Raw genomic sequence first — 13,333 nt, forward strand, 5'->3', positions numbered from 1 at the left:
AATTCATCTCAAAAATTTGATATGAAATTTGTTTTCCCGACATGGAGGATGAGAAGACTCGAATTATCACATGCAGACTATACACATGAAAGTAGAAACACATCTTCATCAGTATCATAACACCTCCAAATGCTCCAAGTACTCAAAATACAACCAAATACAGATTCAGAAACGCTCTGCAAAAGTTCACAACACAACCAATAAATATTCACAGGCTAGTACTCTAAAATTTACACTCACAACTCCGATGTGAAAACCTTTAATATCAAAATCTGAAGTTGAATGTTGAGATTTGCACTTGCAGGCAGCCAATAGTCACAAACCTGTATTCTGAATTTAGAGCTGCTGGCACGTAGCCTCACAATTGTGTAAAATGCCATTCACTAAAATACAATGATAGACACAAACTTGCAGTACACAATTGCACTTATTATTTCATTCACATTCGCATAACCAGAATTAGTGACTGTATTTTCAAATTTCATGCCTTGACTTTTACTACTCTCTTCACAATATATTAGATGCAAAACTTATGCACTTGCAACTCAGTGGAGGCGAGAGAGGAATGTGGGGAGGGCACAAAAATCTACCAGGAAAAGCATAATCTCCTGGGCACCTTTGGGACACAAACCTACTTCAAGCTATGATTTGGGACTAATTCTGGGAAGATAATGCAGGTCCAGAGACTCCAGACCACAGCTAAATGTCAATGCCATGATGGGACCATAGCAGATTCTCCCGAATATGACAAGTTAAATATTCCATGTCAAACAGTTAGCAGGTCAACCGCATACATTGCCTTAAGCAGAATGTGCAGAAAGAGTGTGGCTTATTCATGTGAAAGGGTCTCCAGCCATAAATCATTGATGAGGCAGGTAGTGGGCAGACGGCTCATGATTTCAGCATGAACTGATAAACAGAAAGACAGCATCCTCTGATAGACACGACTGACAGGGAGTCAGGACCTGGAGATCATGGGTCTGCGGACGGGAAGAAGATTAGAAGTTTTCTGATGGACAGTCCACCAGATTTTTCATTTCCATTGTTTTATTTTTTTTTAATTATAAATATATATATATATATATATATATATATATATATATATATATATTTAAAAAAAAAAACTGCAGCGAAGCAGAAAGATGATGCCACAAGGTTTTGGGTGTTTGTGTTGTGGGTGTAATTGCCAGACTGAACTGCCTGGTAACAACAGCAGGTCACTTTACTCTTTTTGTGCGCGTGTCAGCAGGCAGAGCTGAATTGAGCATAATGGGGTCTGGATGGGGCCTCATCGGTATTCATTGAAGAAAGCTTCTGGGTAAAACACCTTTATAGGATAGACTTAAAGCCAATGACATGTTTAGAGGGCATTCAAGGACACTGTGGAATGGCAGAAGGACATTATATACCTGACGTTCTGTATCCCTAGTACACTGGAAACCAGGAATATAATTTCCTTCAGATCCTACCAATGGTGAATTTCCACACATTTTGTATTGGAATAATTTCTTATTAAAACCAACTAATACTGTAAAATCAATAGGAATATGTATCTGCAATCATTTGTTGCACTGAGCATTTTATGATAAAAATGTAATGCCTTTCCTGCACTAGTATAATACAAATCTATGTGAACAAGCATAACAAAGCTTTTAAAGATTAGCCATACAGTACATGCACCAAAATCATATTTTCACAGAATTGTCTATTAGCACCACCTAGTGGCTGTTCTGAGGCAATACAGATTTTTGATTAAAAAAAATTCTGCCTGCCTGCACCAACTTGTCTCACAATAGCACATTTCCTTTTGAATTTTCAAGCGTTTGAGTTTTTCCTCAAATATTCTATAAATACTATAAAAACTAGAACCTATGCTCTTGTCTTACAAACAAACACACAAATAGTATGTATTTTTTAATAAGGTCAAATATTTTTTTGAGGCTACATGTTAATCCAAGGCTGAGGGAAAGTTTGCAAAGGAACAGAGGACACTTACCAAAGACTTTCCCCAGGAAGAGTGACTTGACCAGGGTGAACTGAGTGTCTGAGGCGTCAGGCAGGGTGTAGGTGACAGGAGGATAATGATCCAGCTAAAAGAAAAACAGGTTATATGGTGAGAAAATGTGTACTGCTGGTGGTGTAATGCTAATGCATTTTTCCTATAGTGGGCTATGGTGCCATCTATTGGCTAAGAACATCACTGACCATTCAGTAATTCACTCATTTTAATAACAGTTACTTATTATATGGAGACAGTTTTCTGATTTGTTACATATTCAAAAATGTAACACATTTTACATAATATACTATATAAAATAGATATTAAATTTCAAACATTTGTGTACATGTATTGTTTAAAAAGTTTAGGGTTTGAACCAGCATTAGTTTAAGGTGAATTCACATATATTTATAGATTCATAAACAGCCAAATTCAGCAAAATTTAAGTATTATACTAAGTTTCTATTCATATTTTGAATTTTAAATCTTAAATTTTCATTGGAATTATTCTTTTAATGTTTGGTAATTCTGTTAGGTGCATATAATATTGCTTGTATAATATTACTTTTTCATTTTTATTTATTAAGTTTTTATTATTTTATTTATTTAGTCATTTTAGTGCTTCAACTTCAACTTATTTCAGTAAGTTGCCAAAGCAACCTTTTGATTTAGTTTAATTTCCATTTAGTTTAAGTTTTATTCCATTTTATTTCAATTAACAAAAATGGTTCTAATAGTTTTAGTTAACAATAATAACCCTGGCTTGATTAGATTTTTTACGTTTTTTTCTTAGTCCAAACTAAGATTATACTGCTGATATGCGGCTGCAACTGTTGAATGCAGGCAATCACACACACACACACGCACACTTTGGTGACAGCTTTAATTAGCCCGTTACTGCTGATTCACTGGCATTCCTAATTAGCATGAGGCATCTCAGCTCCGGTATTAAAAAGAATTATATCTGCTAAATTACTTTTTTGTGCTTGAAGATACGGATGGTCTCTCAACCTCCTCTGTGTTGTGAAAGTGGCGCTCTCATCGCTACACTGTGCTGTGAATACAAATTAGGCTCCCAGAAAGAAACCGAGGCTCCAACACAATAGCATTTGTCTGACATATTTCAGCTCTAATTTGTTCCACTAATGTGGCGGACTGATAAATGCAAGCATGTTTATTCAGACGCCACCCAAGTGCACTTGCTGGGTAAATCGACCAAAGGAACCCCTCCTTCACCGCTACCAATGGTCTCCAGACCTTATCCAATTGTATTTCTGAATCTCAGAAGACCTTGTGGGCTTGTGTTTCTGCCGTCGCTAATGTGGGAGGGTATGTTGCTGTTCGTCGACAGGATAATGTGACCAAATTAAATTGCTTTCAACCTGTTTACCTTGAAAACTAATGGGCAGCAGGGATGGAGAGATGACTCTGAGAGAGAGAGAGAGCGAGAAGCAACTGTCCCCTGTGGTGCTGTGGCCCCATTCTGACAGGGCTAGCGCTAATTAGTCCTGCTGTGAGCCTATAATTAATCTCCATCCAACAAGCCACCTATCTGACAGGGCCCCTCCTGCACCGCAGACAGCCAGAGAGGGGACACTCGGCCTGGGAGGCAACAGCCACGTCCCCTGGGGTGTCCGACAACCTGGGTTATATCTGCAACCCCACTGAGAAAATAACTTACAGCAAATAAATACAGGAGATAGAAGGAAAAGGAATAAAAAGATGGAAATAGTGCGGGTGCATGGTTAGAGGTTAATAGACACAAGTCATTCTATGAAATGAGTTTCAGAAAGGTGCATTTTCTGGTCAATTTACTTCATGTATGATTTTGAAACATTTAAAACCTAAATTATTGCTGGCGTCTTGTCAATGTCATGCAACGATCAACTGTTTTTCCCCCTGAAAAAGAGTTAAATGAAATGAATCATTAAATAATAAATGAACCCTTAAACACACACTTTGTCATTTACTACCATCCTCATCCTCCTCGTTCAGTTTTTTTTAAAGTTAGACATCAACCTTCTAAGTATTCCTTAAATCAATTCATAATAATCAATATAACAAGGAAAAAATAATATTTTTTTCAGCCTACAGGTCAAAACAAAATGTATTCAGACACCTTTTACATTTCTCATTATCACAGTTTATTCGCTATAAATTAGAAAATGGTAAAAAAAAAAAAAAAAAAATCAGTTGATATTTCACTGATTTTGGCCATACTTTTGTTTTGTATGACTGTCTAACAAATAAAGTAGGTTAAATAGTCAGCTGTTAAATTTAAGTACACAATTTAAACACCAATGTAGGTCAATCAATTACCAAGCAATGTTTAATTTTGTTCAGTCTGTGGTGTAAAAAGTTAGCATTAGCAATTAAATAAAAAACACTCAACAGGTCAAGAACAAGGACAGGTCAACATGTCTGAATAATTTTTGGTCCCAAATTTTACTGGTAGTCCACTGTCCCCTGAAGAATTTTTGGGGAAAATGACAATAGTAAAAAAAGTAAAAAAATTTATATCTGAATAATTTTTGGTTTGACTGTATATGTATACACCATGTTCACTGTTTTGATTATGATTCTGGATGGTCAAATGCTGAATTTGGATCTTCACTCAAGTCTCGGAGCAGTTTCTCAACAAATGCCCATACATTTAAATTTTTTAAAACCAGTTTCAAATGAATGATTTCCAGCCTGTGAATTTTCAGATATAGTGAAAGGGTGGATTAAAAAGTAATGCAGTGAAGGATACACCACATTACTTTGATAGCAAGTTGACCTGGCAGGATTGTGGAAAGCCCCAAAGTATTCATTAAACTGAATGAATAATACATCCCTAAATGAAATTTCGCTCTTTTGTTTGCCTTGGGGTTTAAAAAAATCTTCAAAAACTTCTAAAAGATCAAGTACATCTGTTTGCTTTGCCCACATGGCTATTCTCTTAGTTATGTTTTGACCTTTCGCTGTCTGATTCAAAAAGGGTGTGATGTTTCATTCAAAAGAAATATCACAGGCGTGGGTGTCAGGAAAGGTCATCTGGACAGTTGTTACTGTCTCTCATCTCATATTCCTTTTGAAGCAAGCTCTACTGGAAAATGCACAGGTGGGTAAAATATATAAAATGCAAGATTAAAATATGATTCATCAAAAATAATTGAATATGATCAGAAGACGGTTTAATTATGTAACGGTAGCGCACGTGTTCGCTTAATTCATAGTTACAGAGTACTGAACTACAGGTAGCCCTAATAGACATTAAATGTAGTTCTTAACCCTCTGGGGTCTGATGTGTTTTCTGGGCCCTGGAGGTGTTCTGACATGGTCTGACATTTATACTTTTTCTGATACTTGTGACATTTTCATGGCTAGAGTCTGATTACACTTACAGTTTTTAGTTTTGAGATAATGACGTTTATGCGTGGTTTGTGAAAAAACTAAAAAACATTGTCACTGAAATAAGGTCATGAAACCCATCCTAATTATTTCTTCACAAGACCTTTGAAAATTGTATCACATAGCCTAGAATATTTGCTTCAAAACTATGTGAAATCTGAAGTCGATCTGAAAAGTGGATGTTTCAAACTTGTTCAGGTGACATTTTTGGGTGAAAGTTCTTATGTTGGTCATACTTCCAAAAAGTAGAATCTGTGATTCCGAATGACAGTATACACACGGGCGAGGTGACTGACAGCCGCACATTCTCCTCAAAACATTGTGTTCATCCACGCTGTGCTGTGTCGAGGCACAACTAAGTTGATAATTCTGCGAATATCAATTGCAGATTTCAAACAGAGATGGCGACAAAGAGGAAAAACTACAGACTGCAGCTTTGAATAGGCTAATACAATAAAGTTAAATATTTAAAAAAAAAACATTCTTTTACACTTCCACACAAAGACGCGTGATATTCATACTTTGCACGTGACATCACAAGTACTGGCTGGCGGGCAAGAACGTCGTTCTCTAGCTACGAAACCCAGTAAACTAATTAAGGATCTTGCCAGGACATCAGTTTTAATATACAAAAGTTATTAAACAGCTTATTAAATCACCACAGGAATAAACTACATTTTAAGAAAAAAACCCTGTTATTTTGTTAGTTTTAACTAATTAGATAAATTAACCAACCCTAAACTTTCGAACGGTGAATATATTTACACACATTTTAACAAAATCTTGATTTTGCACAAACAAAACAAAAACATTGTTATTGTTGAAAAAGCTTGTGGACAAGTGGACTTGAATTAAATGTCACCCAAGTTCATATTAATTGTCACTTCCAACAAAAGCAAAAGGACATAGTATCTGTAATTATGAGGAACTGGCCTTATACACCTGCTGGGCTAATTAAAAATAACTCATCGGACTTAGACAAATATAACAGCTATCTGTAGGAGCCCTGCCTTTAATTTACACTTCTACGTGATCTACCTTATAAGAGTATCTGCTTGGTTGTCATGCAGTGTGTGCGCGCACATAAGCAGTGCTAAAGGACATTCAACACACAGGTATCATACAAAGTAAAGTAGAGTTGCCCCTTGTGACATAAACCCCTCACACACATTGGTCATTGTGTGAAGGATGGCTCTGGGTTTCTATTTGCTGCAATGTCAGTGGGGTTCCCGTGGGCCATAAAGACAGGGTTAAAGGCCTATGGTTTTCTCTTTCTCTCTATATATTTCACCCCATGCCAGATTTCTAACTCTGGTCTGCAAGATCTCGGCTTGGCAGAGATATGTCGCAAGAAATAAGGCAGAATTAAAGAGAGCTACAGCCCATCTTTAAGCCTCATGCCCATGGGCTTATCTGTGCTGTGCCTCATCCGTCCAGACAGCAGGAATTTAATTATTTGATTTAGGAGCTCAGAACAAAGCAGGAGCCAAAGACACAGCCTGACCAGAGAGAGAAAAGCATCAAGACAACAAAGCCCACAATTTTGCTGACAAGGTCAGTATATCTGACATGATCTTTGCACCTTTGTCATTCAATATTATTCTCTTGGCACGTGTCTTACAAGGATGGTGAAGGGGGAGAAGGGTCTCGGCTACTGATCTGGGGTGGAAGCGCTCATGCTTCCTGTGATCTTGATCAGTCCTTTATCATATTTATCTAGCTGAATACCCTGCTTATCGACCACACGAGATGCTGCGTGTCCCGCCATTTAGGATATAATGAAATCTACTACAGTGCACCCCGAGTCTCAGTTCAGGGATCAATAGAGGCTTTCAATTATCCTGTTTCTGTACTGCAGTTGGGCCTGTGAGACAATGCAGTGCATCCTGGGCATCAGACATGGCACAGTCACATACCCGCATATTTAACATGTCAGTTCTGTTCATAAACTAAGAAAAGCAACCTTTATAGGCAACAATTTTAGGCATCATTCTACAATCTTAAATACTAAATTTTGATTCAAATCTAAGAATAATGAATATTATTTTAATTATATCTACCTGTAACTAACTGTATTGTATTATATCTAACTGTATTATTCATAATTTAATTAAACACATGAAAGTATCAATATAATATAGTTGAATATTTTTATGCATGTGCTTTTAGTCAAATGATTTATAATAGTTTCTAAATCAAAATTATTTTGAAACTTTTAATTTATATGTACTGTTTAAGCTATGCATTTGTTTTCATTTTATTATAACAAATATAATTGTGTTATAATGATATTTAATTTAATTCCAAATTTAATTGCCACTTTTACCTAATCCTAATATATGAAGAGTTCAGATGCAAAAGCCTCTAAACGCCATTTGAAATTTTCTTCTTCAATGATGATTTTTTGTCAAACTTGTATATTTAAGTTCAGTAATTTCACTTAAATAACAGTTAATAGGTAATTATCATTGCCATTTAAGTGCAATCACTGAACTTAAATATACAAGCTTGATTAAAATGATCATTCTAGAAGAAAATTTCAAATGGCACTTAGAGGCTTTTGCATCTGAACTCTTCATATGTATAAGCTACATATTATTTATATATTTATATATATCTCATGTGTTTCCCACCTGTACTTCTATGTCTCTCTCCACCCGGGAGATGTTGACGGTGTGGGGCTGCCCATTGGCCAAGTTCCTCTGGTCAATGTCAATGGTGAAGGGTTCTCTGAGACCACCCAAGTTGTAGCGCAGCTGCAGGGTACCTGAGTGGAACAGGATGAGACAATAAGACCACGTTTATCCAGAACTCAACCATTAGTTGAGCTCAAACATCACTTCTACTCCCTGACATAACTCACCTACACTGCACACACTGTGCAACGGCCCTACAGGCAGCAGGGAAGAGCAGAACCTCATTTGGGTTACAGCACAGCCCAGCAAGATACATTTGCTCAGAGGCTACAGAGTAAAATTCAATGTGGGCTTAGGGCAACTTAACTCGAAGAATAAGCATCACCAGTCTTGTGTGTCCACCTTAGGTTTTATGGGATGGTGTTTAACGAAAATACCGTGCTACAAATTAAACAACAGTACATCTGAGTCATTGAGTTTAATGTGAAATCGTGTCCCTGAAGGGAACAAGGGTCTTTTTTTAAACACCAGATGCGTTTTACTTTTAAACTCTAAAAAACATGGATCACAGTGTTGTGCTTATGCCAAACAAACAGGGATGTAATTGCCTGCGCTCTGCCATTTGTCATATAATTAGCTTTTACTGTTGTGCCTCCACTTCAAAAAGCAATTCAGCCTGCTGCAATAAATTCTCCTTTATTATTACAGAGCAGTTTCAGAACTGCTGTGGAACAAGTATACAGACATGTGTATTGCATCAGCATCCATACTTAATGATGAACTGCAAAGACTAACCAGATGCGATGCAATTAGGGATGGGCAACGATTAATCGCGATTAATCGCATCCAATTAAAAGTTTGTGATTACATAATATACAGTATGTGTGTGTAGTGTGTATGATTAATTTGTATATATAAATACCCACACATGCATGTATATATTTAAGAAAAATGTGTTATTAATATATCAAATATTTATATATAATATTAATTGTGAATAAATATATATAAAATATATACATGCACATATTTCTTAAATATATACATGCATGTGTGGGTATTTATATATACAAATTAATTATACACACTACACAAATATATTATGTAAACACAAACTTTTATTTTGGATGCGATTAATTGTTGCCCATCCCAAGATGCAATAGGTTCGCAATTTGTCCGTTCATACTGAAAGTAACAGTGCTGTAAAATAACAGCTATTCAGAATATATTTGATTTTGAATATACAGTCATGTGGTACAATAGACTCTTTTCACATTTCCGGAGATATCAGAAGCAGAAGTCATAGTGGGGTAACTTCTACATTAGGGTGGTGATGTGAATGGAAAACTACAACAAATATAATTTCTGCACCATCTGCCCTCATAGTAAAAGAAACGAATCCACGATCCCCTATTTACACAGATTCCGGAAAATACACTGATAATGTGTCCCGGGATCGTATGATTTTGGTTCATTCACACTGCCAGTGATTTTCTAGAATCTGTGCATGCGTTCACACACATCCTGTAAAGATCCAACCTGATCTCATGGCAATTCGTAAGAATTTTATGAGTTGGCTATTTGTAAGAATTCATACGACCTCACTTGTACGAATTTATACGATTTTTGCTAAATCGTACATATTTTATGAGTTGCCCAATTCATTTGAATTCGTACGAATGACCAACCCCTGAACCATACCTGTCAGCACTTCCGTTTTTCCTGGGTTGCTCAAGTTTTTTTTTTTTAGTCCTATCTCCCAGACCCCTGAGTTTGGACACCCCTGGTTAAGACAAATCTTACGAATTCATACAAATTAGCCAGTTTTAACTCACTTGTACGAATTGGTACGAATTGGTCATGAGATAGCATTGAAAGATCCCGTGAAGACATGTGACATCAGGATGAAGAACACAGACTTTCTTCTTTGTTAATGTGAAACGTGAATGTTAATCAGTATTTAAAGTGTCGCAAGATAACTATGTCATTGCAACTACACATCACTATGACACACCCCTTATGGCATTGGTCCTGCCTTTTGTCCACACAGGCCGCGTTCTCGGACTGATCCTAGCAATGTTACTACGCCCACATCCCAGAATCAATCCCGGGATGTGTTTGCATTCTCACAGAAGGCACTCTAGAAATTTTAAGGCAATTTTATGGGATCAATGCTCAGTGTGAAAGGGGCTCATGACTTTCCACAAGAGCAAAAAAAATATTGAGAGATTCATTACATTGGCCAGAAAAGAGAGCTAATGTCAAAATTTGCTGTCAAATGTCAAAAAAAAAAAAAAAAAAAAAATATATATATATATATATATATATATAACAACTGTGGAAACGTCCATCACAGTCTGTGAAAAGGGTCTTTGGATCAATGAGATTTCAGCCGTTCATCTGATCTTCACAATGCCTCAAACAACGTCTTACCATTGTGATGGAGCACCACGGCCATGTAATCCTGGGTCTTTGAGCTGACATAGACCAGAAGACTGGGAGAAGTAGAGGTGCTAAAGCTGAAGGTCAGGTCTTCACGTGTCAAGTTGGTCTCGACGGGCAGGTTGTGGATTATGCTCTTCTCATCCAGGCTGGAGGCGGCAGCCACCACTTCAGGTACCAGATTATACTTGACCAGTGTTCCCGCCTCAAAGAATCCACCAACGTCTGGAAAAAAATGAGGTGTTTTTTGATATTGACACTGTTGGCCCTAGAACAGCAATTTTATAAACAACCATTTTTGAGGGTTAGATTAAAGTTTGGATTATGGCTGAGCGAATACAATTATATACTGTATTGATACTTTTTTAAATTTATGTACATTACACCATTGCTTAAAAAAAGTTTGGGGTCGAAAAAGTAAATCTGTAACATTGTGAAATATTATTACAATTTCAAACAACTCTTTTCTATTTGAATATATTTTAAAATGTATTCCAAAAGCTGAATTTTCAGTATTACGGTCACTAGATTCAGAAATTATTGTAATATGCTAATTTGGTGCTTAGGAAACATTTCTTATTATGATTAATAATATTGAAAATGGTTGTGCTGCGTAATTTTTTTGTGGAAACCTTTATACATACCTATTCAATATCCTAACCCTATCCTAACCCTAACCATAAGGATTCTAAGCCTGAAAAAGTGAAGTGAAGCACACAAACTACAATTGTGATATATATCTATATCTATATGAAGAGTTCAGATGCAAAAGCCTCTAAGTGCCATTTGAAATTTTCTTCTAGAATGATCATTTTTATCAAGCTTGTATATTTAAGTTCAGTGATTTCACTTAAATGGCTATGATGATTACCTATTAATTGTTATTTAAGTAAAATTACTGAATTTAAATATACAAGTTTGATAAAAATCATCATTCAAGAAGAAAATTTCAAATGGCATTATATATATATATATATATATATATATATATATACAGTATATATCCAGTATATCAAATATGAATTGTATTGTAAGGTGATACCTAGTTCTAGAGTTAAAACTATTTAAACTAAGACTCTTTACAGGAATGCTGTTTGAGGACCAACAAAAGATGTTTAACCCGGAACACACCATACTTCAGGCAAAAATCATTCAATAAATGTACACTGGGAATGTGTAAGTCAGATGTCTGGCATGGCAATCTGCAGTAAAGGGCAAGGAAACTGACATTACAGACATGTTTTGTATTCATGAGGGGCTTCTTCAACAGCTATAAAACCAAGAGGACACTTTCCTATTACCTTTTTACTTGAGGGGGAGAACAAAGGTCCTTACATGGATCGTTTAACCCGACTGCTAGGACATGTGAGCAAGTGTGTGTAAATTTGTCTTACACACAGGCAGAATAAACAACGCAGGATTTGTTGCATATGGGGTGGAACAGGGAGAACCATGGGAAATCAACATGGGTAATGAAGTAAATACACACAAGGGTAAAAAGAGAGTGAACGAACATGACAATGTGCACCCGCACCGAATATCTCATGTACACAGAGGGGAGGCGGGTTTATCTGCTATTCATGGAATTCTCTCATTCAGCCGTTTTACCCCCGGGAACAAAGCGCTAAGTACAAATGAGCTTTGTACAGATGCTGTATTGGGAGCAGGAAGGAAATCAGTGCAGTGGCTATAGATTGGTTTAATTATTTGCTGCGAGGCCTTTACATTGCTTCCAGGCTGGACTGTAGGGTTCAGATACGACAGAGACAGAAGCATCATGTTTTAGTACCACTGGGACAAAAGCCTCGACACAGCAGAAGCATGAAAGGACAGGGTAAAGATGGTACAGATAATAGGAATGACAGAATTACAGTTCTGTTATGTGTTCTGAGGACCAACAACTTTATAGACCCTGGAGTGGACTTTACGTAATGTACTACTACTGGTTTTAGGTCGCAATGAAACAGAAGTAGTGACATCTTTTCTTCGGTATTGTACCATACGATTTTATTTTATCTGTGGAACATAAAATAATATAAATACAATAATATTTAAGGGTGCCCAAAAAACACTTAAACCACGTTGAGTATCATTGTATGGAAAAAATTTAATCTTTTGTGTTGAGGATGAGATAATGAAGACACAATTTTAGGGTGTTTGGGTGAACTTACCATTGAAGTCCAGAAAAAAAACACTAAATAGCATATAGAATGCATCACATCCATGGCTACGAATCAAAGTGAAGCAGCCCAGAGAAGAGTTTTCTTTTCCTGGAGTGAAAGTGTAGTATTGAGCCACAGATGGGAGCAATTGCACTGATCCAGAGGCCAAGAATCTGAGAGAATTCGATATTGACTGCAATGCCCTAGATGGCACAAGTAAATATGTGTGAAATGGAAATGTGAGTTAAAACCTTGCAATTACAAGGTCCATGCATATTTAAACCGAAAGGAGATGTTGAAAGCTAGGGTAACCATCCGAGTCTCTAGCTTGTAGCGAGTCGCCATCTTTAAATGGAAGGTATGTAGTGTTTGATGGAGGTCTTGACTCAGAGCGTGAACTACAGAAAAGGCTTGTTCATGTCAACGATGCTATTACTATATTCAAATGAGGGAGGCGGGGCTTAAATGCAAAGAGTAGCTCTCAGAGATTCCAACCAATTTTAGTCCAGACACATTCAGTCTGTAATGTACAAGTTTACAGAAGAAGTTGTTCAATGTCATATAGCTTGTTAAGTTGTATAAACTTTAAAAGAAAAGTTATAATTTGCATAATGCATACTGACCTTTCGTACAGAAAGGCCCATCATAAGCGGTGGTGGTGCAGTCACAGGAATAGCCGTTGTATTTCTCCATACACTTGC

At 36.6% G+C, this 13,333-nt stretch overlaps 1 protein-coding gene across 2 annotated transcripts in view; it reads right to left on the reverse strand.

The window, feature by feature from the left end:
- Positions 1 to 13,333, reverse strand: part of cntnap2a (contactin associated protein 2a) — a 349,787-nt gene that overhangs the window by 17,376 nt on the left and 319,078 nt on the right. For both annotated transcript variants that reach the window (XM_039666809.2, XM_089125914.1), the window contains 4 exons: positions 13,256 to 13,333; positions 10,462 to 10,695; positions 8,026 to 8,159; positions 1,997 to 2,090 (listed from right to left, as the gene is read on the reverse strand). The exon at positions 13,256 to 13,333 is cut by the window's right edge and continues 159 nt beyond it. In XM_039666809.2, the coding sequence (XP_039522743.2) occupies positions 1,997 to 2,090; positions 8,026 to 8,159; positions 10,462 to 10,695; positions 13,256 to 13,333 (540 nt within the window). The remainder of the gene's footprint in view (positions 1 to 1,996; positions 2,091 to 8,025; positions 8,160 to 10,461; positions 10,696 to 13,255) is intronic.

The sequence above is a fragment of the Pimephales promelas genome, chromosome 22, assembly GCF_988280905.1.
Source record: "Pimephales promelas chromosome 22, fPimPro1.hap1.1, whole genome shotgun sequence".
In the NCBI taxonomy this organism is placed as follows: Eukaryota; Metazoa; Chordata; class Actinopteri; order Cypriniformes; family Leuciscidae; genus Pimephales; species Pimephales promelas.